Here is a 14,460-nt window from a genome sequence, read left to right as displayed (position 1 = left end):
GTGATGTAGTTTAAAAGATGAAGTTAATGTTTAGAGTGTATGTAGAAAGTATCTGGGAACTGAGGTAGTGGCAAAAGTTGAGGGTGGAAATATAGGCAGATGTCAGAGCATGAGGGATTTTATGCCATGTTAAGAAAGAGAGTTTAGATTTTATGTAGTGAAGCTAGTTTCAAAACACGAAAATGTTAGAATTTGAATTTTAGAATACTCTCTAATATGGAACATGGATAAAATAGAAAATATTGTATTTTTAAAAATATTTTATTATTTGAAAGGCAGAGTTACAGAGTGGCAGAGGCAGAGAGAGAGAGAGATGGAGGTATTCCGTCTTCTGGTTCACTCCTCAAATGTGCCAATCCGAAGCTAGGATCCAGGAGCTTTTTCTGGATCTCCCACATGGGTGCAGGGGCCCAAAGACTTGGATCAATTTCCACTGCTTTCCCAGGCCATAGCAGAGAGCTGGATCGGAAGTGGAGTAGCTGGTACTAGAACCAGCGCCCATATGGGATGCCGGCACTGTAGGTGACACCTTTACCCTCTATGCCACAGCACCATCCCTGAAAAGTTTGTAATTGTAATAATTCAGCAGGGACAGGGGAGGGGAGTCCTTATTTAGTCTCTCCAGGGACCAAAGGGACAAAACACACTGGAGAATTATTTAGGACCTAGTAACTGTATAGAATAAGGAAAAAGGAAATGTCTAGGATAATTCCCAAATTAATCAGGTAACTTTTGGTTATGACTTAGAAGGAAAGGTGGTCTTCAATTTTATGCATACTAAATTTGCAATAGCTGTAGAACATTCAAGTGGAAATATTTGGAAGTTTAATATGGATCTAGAATTTAGGGATGAGATCTGACTTAATTGATCTATATGGAAGATCTCAAAATATAAATGATAGGTGAAGCTGTAATGTTGATGAATGAGATCATTAATACAGAGTAGTAAGAGAAGGAGCAAAGGACAGAATCCTAGGGTATGCATTGACATTTAGGATTGAGCAAAGAAAGTCCAGGTGCCAGTGTTCATCTTAGCAGTTAAGACACTCTGGGATGCCTGTATTCCGTATAGATGTGCCTGAGTTCTAGTCCCAGTGCCACTCCTGATTCCAGCTTCCTACCAGTGCACATCCTGGGAAGCAGCTCAAGTCCTTGCCACCCATGTGGGAGATCTGATTGAGTTATCAGCCCCTGATTTCAGCCTGACCCAGCTCCAGCTTTTGTGGGCATTTTGATAGTGAACCTTTGGGTTGGAAATCTCTGTCTCTTTGCCTATTAAACAAATAAAAATGAAAAAAAAAATGGTAGGCTAATAAGTTATATCTAAAGAAGTAAGAGTAAAACTAGGTGAGTGATTTCAAGACCCAAAAGAGGCAAAAGTTACAGGATAGGAGAGTAGAGTAGAAGCTAGATAAAGGACGATTGAAGATTACTGGGAAAAATCAAGGACTAGGTAAATTAGAGACTGTATTTGTAGTAGCACAGGACCAAATTTTGATGATTTTATACTCGGCACCCATGTTTATCCAAGAATTGGGATTTTGTCTGGCAGGTAGTGTAAAATGACAAAAGGGCAAAACAGCTGAGTTTGTTGTTTTAATAGTAGACAGATTATGGAATAGCTTCAAAATAATAAGAAATGAAAGTGGCCAGAAGGGAGTTGAGAAGGAGGGGCTTTTCATCCTATTAAAAACAATTAAGGGGCTGGCACTGTGGTGTAGTGGGTAAGGCAGAGAGAAAAAGAGGTCTTCCATCCGATGCTTCACTCCCCAGATGGCTGCAACGGTCAGAGCTGTGCCAATCCAAAGCCAGGAGCCAGGAGCTTCCACCGGGTCTCCCATGTGGGTGCAGGAGTCCAAGGACTTGGGCCATCTTCTTCTGCTTTCCCAGGCCACAGTAGAGAGCTAGAACAGAGGTGGAACAGCCAGGACTCGAACCAGTGCCCATATGGAATGCTGACACTGCAGGCAGCGACATTACCTGCTGTACCACAGTGCCAGCCTCTCATCATTTTTTGTTTTCTAATTAATTAATGTATTTGAAAGGCAGAGTTACAGGGAGGCAGAGGTATTAAAAGAGGTCTTCCATCAGCTGGCTCACTCCCCAGATGGCCGCAACGACTGTAGTTGGGCCAGTGCGAAGCCAGGAGCCAGGAGCTTCTTCTGGGTCTCTGACATGGGTGCAGGGGCCCAAGGAGTTTGGCCATCTTATGCTGCTTTCCCAGGCTATAGCAGAGCTGGATCAGAAGTAGAGCAGCCAGGACTCGAACTGGTGCCTTAGGAGATGCCGTCACTGCTGGTGGCGGCTTTTACCTGCTAGGCCCAGTGCCAGCCCCTCTTTTTTTAAATCTTAAAGTGGGAATTCTAGAGGCCTCAATGCAAAGGACTGGGAGAGAGGGAAATCTTATGAAGGAAAGAAATAACAGAAAAAGACAGAAGTATAAGACTTTATTTTGGACAGCTGCCAGAGTGGCAATGATGGAAGCACAGTGGGATTAACTGACCTGAGGCGTCTGAATGATACTTGTATCAAGTTGTTCATTTGGCTCAGCAGCACTCCAGTTGGAATTGGAGGCTTCTGATAGGGCTAAGAGTTTATAACCTTTATGGAGTATTTGATGACAAGATGAGTTAATTCCCAGGATTCCTTGCCCAGTGGCAGAAATAGTAAAATCTCCGCTTCTCTCCTAATCCTGATCAATCTATATCCTTGGTTTATTTTTCCAGCTTCTTGAATTAAAGCTTTTTAAAGTGTTGTTTTTTATCCTCCATACATTAAATGTGAGTGAAAATACCTTGTGATGGTTTGTAATTACTATACAGCTATATATCCTTTATACCAAAATTTAGATTAGGGGGAAACTTTCAACAGAATATTTTGGTCAAAATGAATATTACAAAATCAAGTTTTCTGCTGCTGGTAATGTGATGATTTGAGATAATTTTGAAGCTCATTAGTTTGTTTTAGCCAATCCTCCGTTTTTGTTTTTTAAGATATATTTATTTATTTGAAAGAGTTACATAGAGAGAAGAGGAGGCAGAGAGAGAGAGAAAGAAGTCTTCCATCTGCTGGGTCACTCCCCAGACGGCTGCAATGGCTGGAGCTGCGCCGATCCGAAGCCAGGAGCCAGGAGCTTCTTCTGGGTCTCCCACATGGGTGCAGGGGCCCAAGGACTTGGGCCATCTCCTACTGCTTTCCCAGGCCATAGCAGAGAGCTGGATTGGAAGTGAAGCAGCTGGGACTCGAATTGGCACCCATATGGGATGTTGACACTGCAGGTGGTGGCTTTACCTGCTATGCCACAGCGCTGGCCCCCAATCATCCATTATTAATTAGCCCTTTTTAGTTGTTCACCATCTATGTCATGCTTACATACATTTTTTAGGTTTGAGTCTGTCTATCACAAATATAGAATAGCAAGAAAAATAGTCCACAAACTAGGAGGAAAAATATATACTTACATAGTAAGGAAACTGGAAAAGCAGTTTGCTTGAAAATGAATTAGAAATAAAAAAGCAAAACCTTTTAAAGGCTTGAAAACTAGCTGGAAATACTTTAAAATGCCTTGGAAGTTGCGAAATAAAGTAGTAGTAATAGAGAATATGTTTGATCAAAAAACTTTTGAATCCCTGTTGAACAACTTCTTTTAGGCAAAATTGAATTTAGTAATTTTTCTTTGATCAGATCACGTACTGCACCTTCTTCTGCTAAGCAGTTCTAAATATCTTTTTCCCCTTCTCATTTTATCATTCACTGATACATGAAAACTTACTCTTTTGAAATTCCATATTCTCTACTTTGTGTTGTATCATTAGAACAGTTCTGATCCCCTATAGTTTTCATGTACTTTTATCTGTGAATTGATACCATTTCTCTACCACTGAAATTGTACCTGTTTGTTAAAGATGGCCCAGATGGTTTTAAACTGTAAGAACATGCTTTGAGTTTAAACAAACAAACAAACAAAAAAAAAAAAAAAGAGAAGGATAGATCTAAAGATATTAACTCATGTGCATGGAGACGGTGTGTACCTTTTTTGTTGTTGTATTTTTTTTTCCCCTCTTCTTCCGTTAAAAAAGATTCTGGCTTTTGATTAAAGAAGAAAAATACTCATCATAACTTGTAGTAGAGCATTCTTAGTGTGCATGAAAGCATGCAGTACCAGCCTAGGGAGACGATGGAGTGGTCCCCCAGGTGGATTTTTTGGGGAAGTTGCGTATTTTGAACAAAATTCAGCCATTAATTGAATTCTATGTTGACAGGAAGTATACATGAGCTAAATGCAGAATCTTAAACAGTTATCTCTTTTCCTAAGTTGAATTTTTAAAAAGATTTTCAGCCGGCGCTGCGGCTCACTAGGCTAATCCTCCGCCTGCGGCGCTGGCACACCGGGTTCTAGTCCTGGTCGGGGTGCCGGATTCTGTCCCGGTTGCCCCTCTTCCAGGCCAGCTCTCTGCTGTGGCCAGGGAGTGCAGTGGAGGATGCCCAAGTGCTTGGGCCCTGCACCCCATGGGAGACCAAGAGAGAAGCACCTGGCTCCTGCCATCGGATCAGCACGGTGCGCCGGCCGCAGCACGCCGGCCATTGGAGGGTGAACCAACGGCAAAGGAAGACCTTTCTCCCTGTCTCTCTCTCTCACTGTCCACTCTGCCTGTCAAAAATAAATAAATAAATAAATAAATAAAAGATTTTCTTGCCTGATGAGAATATGCTAGTTTGATCTTAAAAATTTGTGTTTAAGAGACTTAACCTTATTTTTATAACGACCCAGAACTAGCTCTTGATTTTTTTATTGATCAGTTCATTTAAATGTTGAGTTTTTTTCTAAACGATTGGTTTACTGATAGAGACAAATTTGGCTTAGCAGTCATATGATTTGTTTAATCAGTTTGGAGAAAGATGTACTTGAACTGTTTTAATTTTATTTTATTTTTTTTATTGTTTGTAAGGCAGAGGCAGATAGAGGGAGAGAGGGATAAGGAGAGAGGGAGGGAGGGAGGGGTTCTCCATTTGCTGGTTCGCTTTCCAAATGGCCGCAATGGCGGGAGATGAGCTGATCCGGAGCCAGGAGCTTCCTCCATTCGGGCACAGAGGCCCAAGGACCTGGGCCATCCTCCACTGCCTTCCCAGGCCACAGCAGAGAACTAGACGGAAATGGTTCTCGAACCAGCTCCCACATGGGATGCTGGTACTGCAGATGTGGCTCCACCCACTACGCCACAGTGCTGGCCCCAAATTTTATTATATTTTTAACACTATATTTGGGTAACAGAATATAGTTTGATGTCTTTGTTATGTCTAATGCCTTCATTATGTAATAAAACTTAACAGTGTGGCATAGCAGGTAAAGCTGCCACCTGCAGCTTCGGCATCATGTGATTCATTGTCACAACTGTTCCACTTCTGATTCAGCTTCTTGTTAAGGCCTTGGAAAACAGTGGAAGATGGCCCAAGTGCTTGAGCCTCTGCTACCCACATGGGAGACCTGAAGGTGCTCCTGGCTTCAGCTTGGCCAAGTCCTGGCCATTGTAGTCACCTGGGAGAGTGAACCAGCAGGTTCTCCCTCTATCAGTGTAACTCACACTTTCAAATGAATAAATAAATCTTAAAAAAAAAAAAAAAGGATGGCTCACTTGGTTAATCCTCTGCCTGCAGTGCTGGCATCCTATATGGGCGCCAGATTCTAGTCCCGATTGCTCCTCTTCCAGTCCAGCTCTCTGCTGTGGACTGGGAAAGCAGTAGAAGATGGCCCAAGTCCATTTTGAGAGTGAACCAGCAAATGGAAAATCTCCTCCCACCCTCCCTCCCTCTTTCCCTCTCTCTCTCTCTGGACTCTTTGTAACTGCCTTTCAAATAAAAAAAATCTTTAAAAAGAATTTTTTTTCTAAAAAAGGAGCTACTTTCTAGTTGAGCCTGTACTTATTTTTTTCTTTGTTCTATTTATTTGAAAGAGTTACAGGGGCCACTGTTGTGGTGCAGCAGGTTAAAGCCCTGGCCTGAAGCGCCGGCATCCCATATGGGTGCTGGTTCAACTCCTGGCTGCTCCTCTTCCGATCCAGCTCTCTGCTGTGGACTGGGAAAGCAGTGGAAGATGGCCCAAGTCCTTGGACCCCTGCACCCACGTGGGAGACCCAGAAGCAGCTCCTTGCATCGGATCGGTGCAGTTCTGGCCATTGCGGTCATCTGGGGAGTGACCCAGCAGATGGAAGACCCCTCTCTCTGTCTCTACCTCTCTCTGTAACTCTGTCTTTAAAAAAAAAAAAAAAGAGTTACAGAGAGAGAAAGAGAGACAGATCTTCTATCTACTGATTCACTCCCCAAATGGCTGCAATGGCCAGGGCTGGGCCAGACTGAAGCCAGGAGTTTCTTCCTGGTCTCCTACATGGGCGCAGGAGCCCAAGCTCTTCAGTTATCTTCTGCTGCTTTCCCAGGCGCATTAGCAGGAATCTGGATTGGAAGTAGAGCAGCTGGAACTTAAAACAGTGTCCATTTGGGATGCTGGCATCACAGACTGAGGCTTTTACCCTTTTGCCACAACACTGGCCCCAAGTCTGTGCTTACTAAACCCTTGTAAGTTTCTTTTTTTCCTTTGAAAAAGAAAATACTATTTGGTAAAGTACCAGAAACCGGGACTGAGGTTGTGGCACAGTAGGTTAATCCTCCGCCTGCAGTGTCCATATCCCACATGGGTGCCAGTTCTAGTCCTGGCTGCTGCTCTCCCAATCCAGCTCTCTGCTGTGGCCTGGGAAAGCAATAGAAGGTGGCCCATGTCCTTGGGCCCCTGTACCCACATAGGAGACTGGGAAGAAGCCACTGGCTCCTGGCCTCAGATCAGCGCAGCTCCGGCCATTGCAGCCATTTGGGGAGTGAACCAACAAACGGAAGACCTTTCTCTCTGTCTCTCCCTCTCACTGTCTGTAACTCTGCCTCTCAGATAAATAAATAAAATCTTAAAAAAAAAGAAACTAATTCAGTACAATCAGATTTTGAATGCATAAAGAGGTCATTTGTTATTCAGTAAAAAAGAATCATACAGAGTTAACAGATAAATAGTAATTTTGCGTAAGTATCTGATCTTAAAAGTGTGCTTAGATACTATTGAAAATAGATCTTTCTGGGCCGGCGCCGTGGCTCACTAGGCTAATCCTCCGCCTTGCGGCGCCGGCACACCGGGTTCTAGTCCCGGCTGGGGCACCGGATTCTGTCCCGGTTGCCCCTCTTCCAGGCCAGCTCTCTGCTGTGGCCAGGGAGTGCAGTGGAGGATGGCCCAGGTGCTTGGGCCCTGCACCCCATGGGAGACCAGGAAAAGCACCTGGCTCCTGGCTCCTGCCATCGGATCAGCGCGGTGTGCTGGCCGCAGCGCGCCGGCCGCGGCGGCCATTGGAGGGTGAACCAACGGCAAAGGAAGACCTTTCTCTCTGTCTCTCTCTCTCACTGTCCACTCTGCCTGTCAAAAAAAAAAAAAAAAAAAAATAGATCTTTCTGTTTTTCTTCCATTCAACAGATATCATTGAAAAACAGTGCAGTTTGTGATTATTTGCAGAAATAGTATATTTACTGTAGGAGTGAAAAAACCAACTACTGAATAGTTACACAGATGGGACCATGCGGATAATTTGCAGGAGTAAATTTACAGTGATAGCATGTTCAAAAAATGCTTTATGGAAGTGAAGATGATTTCCTTCGGAAAATTGTGTTAGATGATTTAAAAAGCGATTCCAGCGATAGACAAGGTATGCACTGATATTGAAGATGTGCATAAAGACTTTGAAAGTTTGTTAAGTGTGAAGGTGGGAGAAAAAGCATTATTTTAAAATTGTTTTAAGCTTAATCTTATTTTAAGTCTATATGTGCCTCTAAATTAGTTTAAATTTCAGAAGTAAGCATTCAGCTGTTTTAATTTTCTGGTTTTTTTTTTAAAGATTTATATATTTATTTGAAAAAGTTGGAGAGGGAGAGAGAGATATGAGAGAGATTGTCCGTCCACTGGTTCATTCCCCCAGTGACCACAGTGGCTGGGGCTGGGCCATGGGAAAGTGGGCCATGTGGAAGCCAGGAGCCAGGGGCTTTATCTGGGTCTCCCACATGGGTGAAGGGGCCCAAGTACTTGGGCTATCTTCTGCTGCTTTTCCCAGGAGTGTTAGCAAGAAACTACATCAGAAGTGGAGCAGCTGGGAATTGAACCAGAGCCCAAATAGGGTGCCGATGACACAGGCAGTGGCTTTTCCTGGCCAAGTGCTGGCTCTCCTAAAGTTTATTTTTAAGTTGGCCAGGAAATATTTTTTTAAAGATTTATTTATTTAACTTGAAAGTCAGAGTTACACACAGAGAGAGAAGGAGAGGCAGAGAGAGAGAGGTCTTCCATCCACTGGTTCACTCCCCAGTTGGAGCTGCACCAATCCGAAGCCAGGAGCCAGGAGCTTCTTCTGGGTCTCTGACATGGGTGCAGGGGCCCAAGGGCTTGGCCCATCCTCTACTGCCATCCCAGGCCATAGCAGAGAGCTGGATCGGAAGTGGAGCAGCCGGGACCCATATGGGATGCCTGCTTTACCCGCTACGCCACAACGCTGACCCCATATTTTTTAAGTTCTCATAGGAACATGGTAGATTACCTTTTATTTGGAATCTCTCTCTTGCTCTCTCCTTTTTTTTTTTTTTTTTTTAAGTTTTAAGCTTTTTATTTAGTGAGAGAAATACATAGGAGAGTGAGGGCCCTATCTAAGAAAGAAAGGAAAATCTGGATTTATACCAAGTACCAGGAGCCAGCTATGTGGAGGAGCACGTAGGCCAGAAAGAGTGGGGCAGGTGGCCTGAAGACCACGCATCCACAATGGCGAAAGAGGCAAAAGGCCAAAAAGGGATGGGCCCACTGTGTTCCAGGCCTTTAATCCGATTCTGAAGGGGAGTGGTTAATTAGTCTGATTGGCAGGGGGATGTACAGGTGTGGTCAGGTAGGGACATTTGGTTACACAGGGCCATGGTGAAGCTCACAAACCTGATCAGTTTTATCCTGTATGCTGCCTACAGCATGGAATATCTCTTTTTGGCTTGTGTGGTATTAAATTGTATTATTATACTTTAGGTAATGTGAAGAGTATTTGATACATTTTGAAAGCTTTCCTTAAAAATGTGTTGGCTTAAAAAAAGTGTTATGTTAAAAGAACTGTTAATTTTGTAAGAATTCATTCCTGTAATAATTCTCAAAAACATTATTAAATGAAGCTTAATAAAAAGTAGTGTAATTTCATTATTTTTTCTTAAAAAACTTTTTTTTAATTAAAACTTCTAGGACCAACATTGTGGCATAGTATGTTAAGCTGCTGCCTGCAATGCTGGTGTTCCATATGAGTGTCAGTTTGAGTCCTGGCTGCTCTGCCAAGGTTCCCTGCTATTGCTTCTGAGTGAGCATCAGTATCTGAGCCAAATGCTTGGGCCCCTGTCACCAACATGGGAGACCAGAGTAGAGTTCCAGGCTCCTGGCTTCTGCCTGTCCCCCCCACCCCCATTGGGGTCATTGGTGGAATGAACAAGTAGATAGATCTTTTCCTTCATCCCCCCCCCCATGTCTCCCTCCCTGTAACTGCCTTTCAAAAAGATAAAGAAGTCTTAAAAAAAATTTAAACTTCTAGGGTGCATGTATGAGGCAATATGTTAAACTGCTCCTTAGATGCTCAACTCTTATATAGGAATGCCAATTGAGTCCTGGCTCCTCCGATTCCAATCCAGCTTCCTGCTGGATAATGGTCCAGTTACTTGGGCTCTTGCCACCCAAGTGGGAGATCTAGGTGGAGTTTCTGACTCTTGGCTTCAGTCTGGCCCAGTCCTGACATTTGAGGGGCTTTTGGGGAGTGAACCAGCAGATGGGAGATCCTTTCTCTCTTTCTCTCTCTCTCTCTCTGTCTTAATGTCACCATGCCTTTCAAATGAGTAAAATAAATCTTTTAAAAAATTGGAAAAAAATTAAAACTTCTACCCAGTAAGTGAATGGAAACCTTTGCTTTTCAATTTGATGTTTATTTATCTAATTTCAGTGATTAGTTTTTGTGTCAATATGTTATTAGTGACTTAGTTTTTATTAATTTGAAAAAATTGCAGCTGTCCCTTTCCCTCCAACACATCGTTTGACATCTGAAGAAGTATTTGATGTGGACGGGATACCCAGGGTTGATGTTTTGAAGAACCACTTAGTAAAAGAAGGTCGAGTAGATGAAGAAATTGCACTTAGAATTATCAATGAGGGTGCTGCCATCCTTCGGAGAGAGAAAACCATGATAGAAGTAGAAGCTCCAATTACAGGTACACTTATTAATGTTTTGAATATTTTTTGTTATACCATTATTCTTTTCTCTAAATATAAAGCTGTTTCCCAATGAATTATATTGTATAATAAATTAGTATTACATGGACATTATCTTGAATTTCCAAATTATTTTCCATACTTTAAAAACAATTTTTGCGTGTTTTCAGTGGCTGAACATCCTAAATAATCTGAGTTCAGAAGTTAGTCTTACCATTTTTTGTGAAGGTTTCATCAGTTGTATTGGCCACGTATTAAATTTGATTGAACACTTGGCTTTCTGTCATGAGGAGCAAATACTTTGATGTCATGTCGAATAATAAAAGTGATAATTTAAAGGTCACTTAAAAGAAACGGTTGTGTTAGAATGGACATTCTGTTGCCACCATTTTCATGTTGTCCTTCTTTGACTTAGACACATCCTTGACTTCCTAAAGAGGAGCTTTATAAATTTAGATGAAAATTTTGTCACTGACCACAAATTTGATTGTTTCGTTACATCTTGTTCTAAATCTTGAACACGTGAACACTTTGTTACACATCAACCCTATCATGACTCTTAATTGACTACTTCCTTCTCAGACATTTCCCAATAGCATTTACACTGCCTCATATGTGAAAGAAATTAGAAGTTAAGTAGAATCTGTTATTTCAGAACTTTTTTTCATATCTAATAATCTTCTTTTTTCAGTGTGTGGTGATATCCATGGCCAATTTTTTGATCTGATGAAACTGTTTGAAGTAGGAGGATCACCTGCTAATACACGATACCTTTTTCTTGGTGATTATGTGGACAGAGGTTACTTTAGTATAGAGGTAATAATCATATCTATTGTTGTTTGATTTGCTGTTAAGTGTTGGTATAGAAGATTTCTATTAATTTCTAGTAAAATAGGTTCCTAAAAGTACTTGAGTTGTGTTTTTTAATGTCTTTAAAAGTTTGTAGGAAAAACTACTCTATTTCGCTTCTCTATCAAACCATTCAATTAACTTCCTTTGTGTTACTCTGTTTATGTAATTACAATGATTATTTTTCTCAGTGGGAATTATGAACAGACTGAGGGGTCTTTATTGCCTTATTATTTAGAGACCTTAAGAAGTTAGTGCTTTTATCATTCTTCCCCCATATGAAAAAAAAATTAAAATCTTTCCGATTAAATAAAATGTATTATGATTCTGTTACTGCTTAAGCCATGTGTGCTTCTATCCGTCTTACGTAACTATTAAGAACCAAGGATGTCATATGGAATCTTTGTACCTGAAAATATTCATTTGTTTTAAAAAATTTTAAAGCAATTAAAATGATCTCTGGTTCATTATTTAACAGTAGGTGGTTCTTTTTGTTCCTTTTTGTTTCCTAATTACATAAATAAAATATGCTAAATATAGAACAGTCTGTGCTATCATATGTATTTCTCTTCTTTTTTAAAATTAAAATTAAAATGGGACTGTGCTGTAAAATTGTTCTAAAGCTTTCTTTTTTCATACATCATTATCCTTTGACTATTTTCTGAAGTCAGTAAACAGAAACCTACAGTATTATTTTTAATAGCTTCATTGTCTTCCACTGAATAAACAAATATTAATTAAGTTAATCTTTTCTTTGTTAGAGACTTAAAGACTTCCTAGTGTTGTTGCCATTGTAAATGTTGCTTCAGTGAGCTATGCCACTTCATACATTTTTGCATACTTATCTAATTATTTCTATAGGACAGGTTTCTAGAGGTAGAACTGCAGGGTCAAAAAAATTTTTTTTACCAGATTTTATTTATTTGCAAGACTTACAGAGAGAGGTAGAGATAGGGAGAGAGAGGTCTTGCATCCACTGGTTCACTCCCCAAATGGCCACAATGACCAGAGCTGAGCTGATCCAAAGCTAGGAGCCAGGAGCTTCTTCTGGGTTCCCATGTGGGTGCAGGGGCCCACGGCACATTAACTGGGAACTGGATTGGAAGTGGAGCAGCTGGGACTCGAACCTGTGCCCATGTGGGATGCCGGTGCTGAAGGCCAGGGCTTTAACCAACTGCAACAGAGCATTGGCCCCTCAAAATTTGAATAGCTAGTTGTATTGCACACTTGATGTTTAAAGCATGTTTTAAACGTTTAGTATACATTAATTAATCGTTGCAACAGTGTTATGAAGTAAGTACTGTTATTTTATCCATTTTACAGATAAGGAACCCAAAGCTTGGAGAAATTAGTGACTTGCTCAGGGTTATATCTTTTAATAAGCAGTACAGCCAGGCAGTCTGACTCCAAGTCTGTGCTTTTATTCACTTTTCCTAACTGAAGATTTACCTGCCTGATGAATTTTTGTGCTGTTTACTGTTTTTTATTTCTGCTTTTCCAGTGTTTTCATTATACCTTATTTTCTGTGCCAGGGTTCCTAGTGTGGAAGAGAGCTCTAAAATCTGTTGTACTTCCTTTAGGAATTTTACCCTGAGTTCTTCTTCCTCCCATTCATCATTTAATTACCAGTCCCTTCAATCTTCCCTGTGTTATTATCTCAGGGCTTCAAGAAAATCAGAAAATGACCATTCCTACCAAATTTGACATTTGGTATTTAACAAAAATAATGAAGTAACCAATTTTAGGAAGCTTTGTTGGTAATTAAGCCTGTTGGTGTGTATGTCCTTGTATGAACTCATTTAATACGTTTTATTGCTATGAAAGGAAAATAACAAAGAATAAACAACAAGAATAGGCTGAGTTTATTAAGCATTTCCATGGTTTTATTTTTTTTCTCCCATTGGGAATAAAATGAAGATGTAAATAGTTATACATTTTAATATACCTTACTTGTTAAAAATAAAATTTTTCTTCTTGCTATGATTGTATAAACCATGTTTATTTCCATATGAAGCATCTTTGCTTTGTTTTAACCAAATAATCTAACAAATCTTATGTTAAATCTGTGTAGAGAAAGGCACCTGCTATACTGTTCATTTTAATACCTTTTTTATTTTAAAAATTACATTGTATTTGAATTAGTTTAGGTAATGAGCCACCTATCTTATGTAAGGCAACATTCATAATTGGCAATTCAGACATAAAAGTTAGCCCTACTTTTCATTAAGCAACATGCATAATGCTTAACGTCACAGTGTCAGAATCCTACCTCCATTACTTCTCTTTTGTGGTTTTGGACAAGTTACTTAAGTTCCTAGTTAAGCAGAGATAATATTACATACTGCGTAGTGTTGTTTGGGGAATAAATAAAGAAGATTAGCTTGACACACAGTAAGTACTCAACAAATATTAGCTGCTATTACTTTTAACATCATTATTTTGTTTACTAATATACTTCAGGAGGTGACCAATCCGCTAATTGTCCTTATACCAAATATCCTGTAGATTTAAAGTAATTAAATTATGTGACTCATTGATTCAACAAATATTTATTACTCTTCTATTTGCTAGGTACTTTTCTAGAAGTGGAGAATCAGAGTGAATAAGATGACAGAGTCGGTGATTTCATGGGGCTTAAATTTTAGTAAAGAACAAAGAGATAATAAAGACTAATAGAGATGGTAAGGGTAATAGAGTTAAAGGAAAAAAGAGCAAAGATCACATAACTTAGTTAAACAAAAATACAAGGTAAATTCACTGGGAATGTTTTCTTTTGCAGTGTGTCTTATATTTATGGGTCTTGAAGATTCTGTACCCAAGCACATTATTTCTTCTGAGAGGAAACCATGAATGCAGACACCTTACTGAATATTTTACCTTTAAACAGGAATGTGAGTACTGCCAGAATAAATATTTTAACTTCCTCATTATTCTTTTGAAGTGATGTGGGTAGTAAGAGTTATGAAGACTTCACAGTACAATTTGTCAGAACAGATTTTTGTGCCCACACAAAGTCTTTGAGGAAGATTGTCAAGTTCTTTCTAGTGTTTAATTGTATTTAATTCTGAAGTTTTCACTTCAGTATTTGCTATTAAGTTTAAATTTTACAAATGTACTTTAAAGTTTTATATGTAGTTTCTTTTTAAATTTTTAAATTGACACATAATGATTATACATATTTATGGAGTTGTATATAGTGTTAATATTAAAATTATTTTTCCAAACTGGAAAAATAAAAACTGAAAGAAAAAAAAATTGTTACACTGGAGATTTTTGTCTCCTAATTTTGAGGAATTCCTGTGAATAATATTAAC

At 39.9% G+C, this 14,460-nt stretch overlaps 1 protein-coding gene across 15 annotated transcripts in view; it reads left to right on the top strand.

The window, feature by feature from the left end:
- Positions 1 to 14,460, top strand: part of PPP3CB (protein phosphatase 3 catalytic subunit beta) — a 64,123-nt gene that overhangs the window by 12,010 nt on the left and 37,653 nt on the right. For all 15 annotated transcript variants that reach the window (NM_001082727.1, XM_051823060.3, XM_051823062.3 and 12 more), the window contains 3 exon segments: positions 10,096 to 10,296; positions 10,989 to 11,113; positions 13,926 to 14,037. In NM_001082727.1, the coding sequence (NP_001076196.1) occupies positions 10,096 to 10,296; positions 10,989 to 11,113; positions 13,926 to 14,037 (438 nt within the window).

The sequence above is a fragment of the Oryctolagus cuniculus genome, chromosome 15, assembly GCF_051225735.1.
Source record: "Oryctolagus cuniculus isolate XC-2025 breed Fujian yellow rabbit chromosome 15, ASM5122573v1, whole genome shotgun sequence".
Lineage (NCBI taxonomy): Eukaryota > Metazoa > Chordata > Mammalia > Lagomorpha > Leporidae > Oryctolagus > Oryctolagus cuniculus.
Note: the sequence above shows the minus strand (reverse complement) of the source record. Positions and strands in the feature narration are given on the sequence as shown.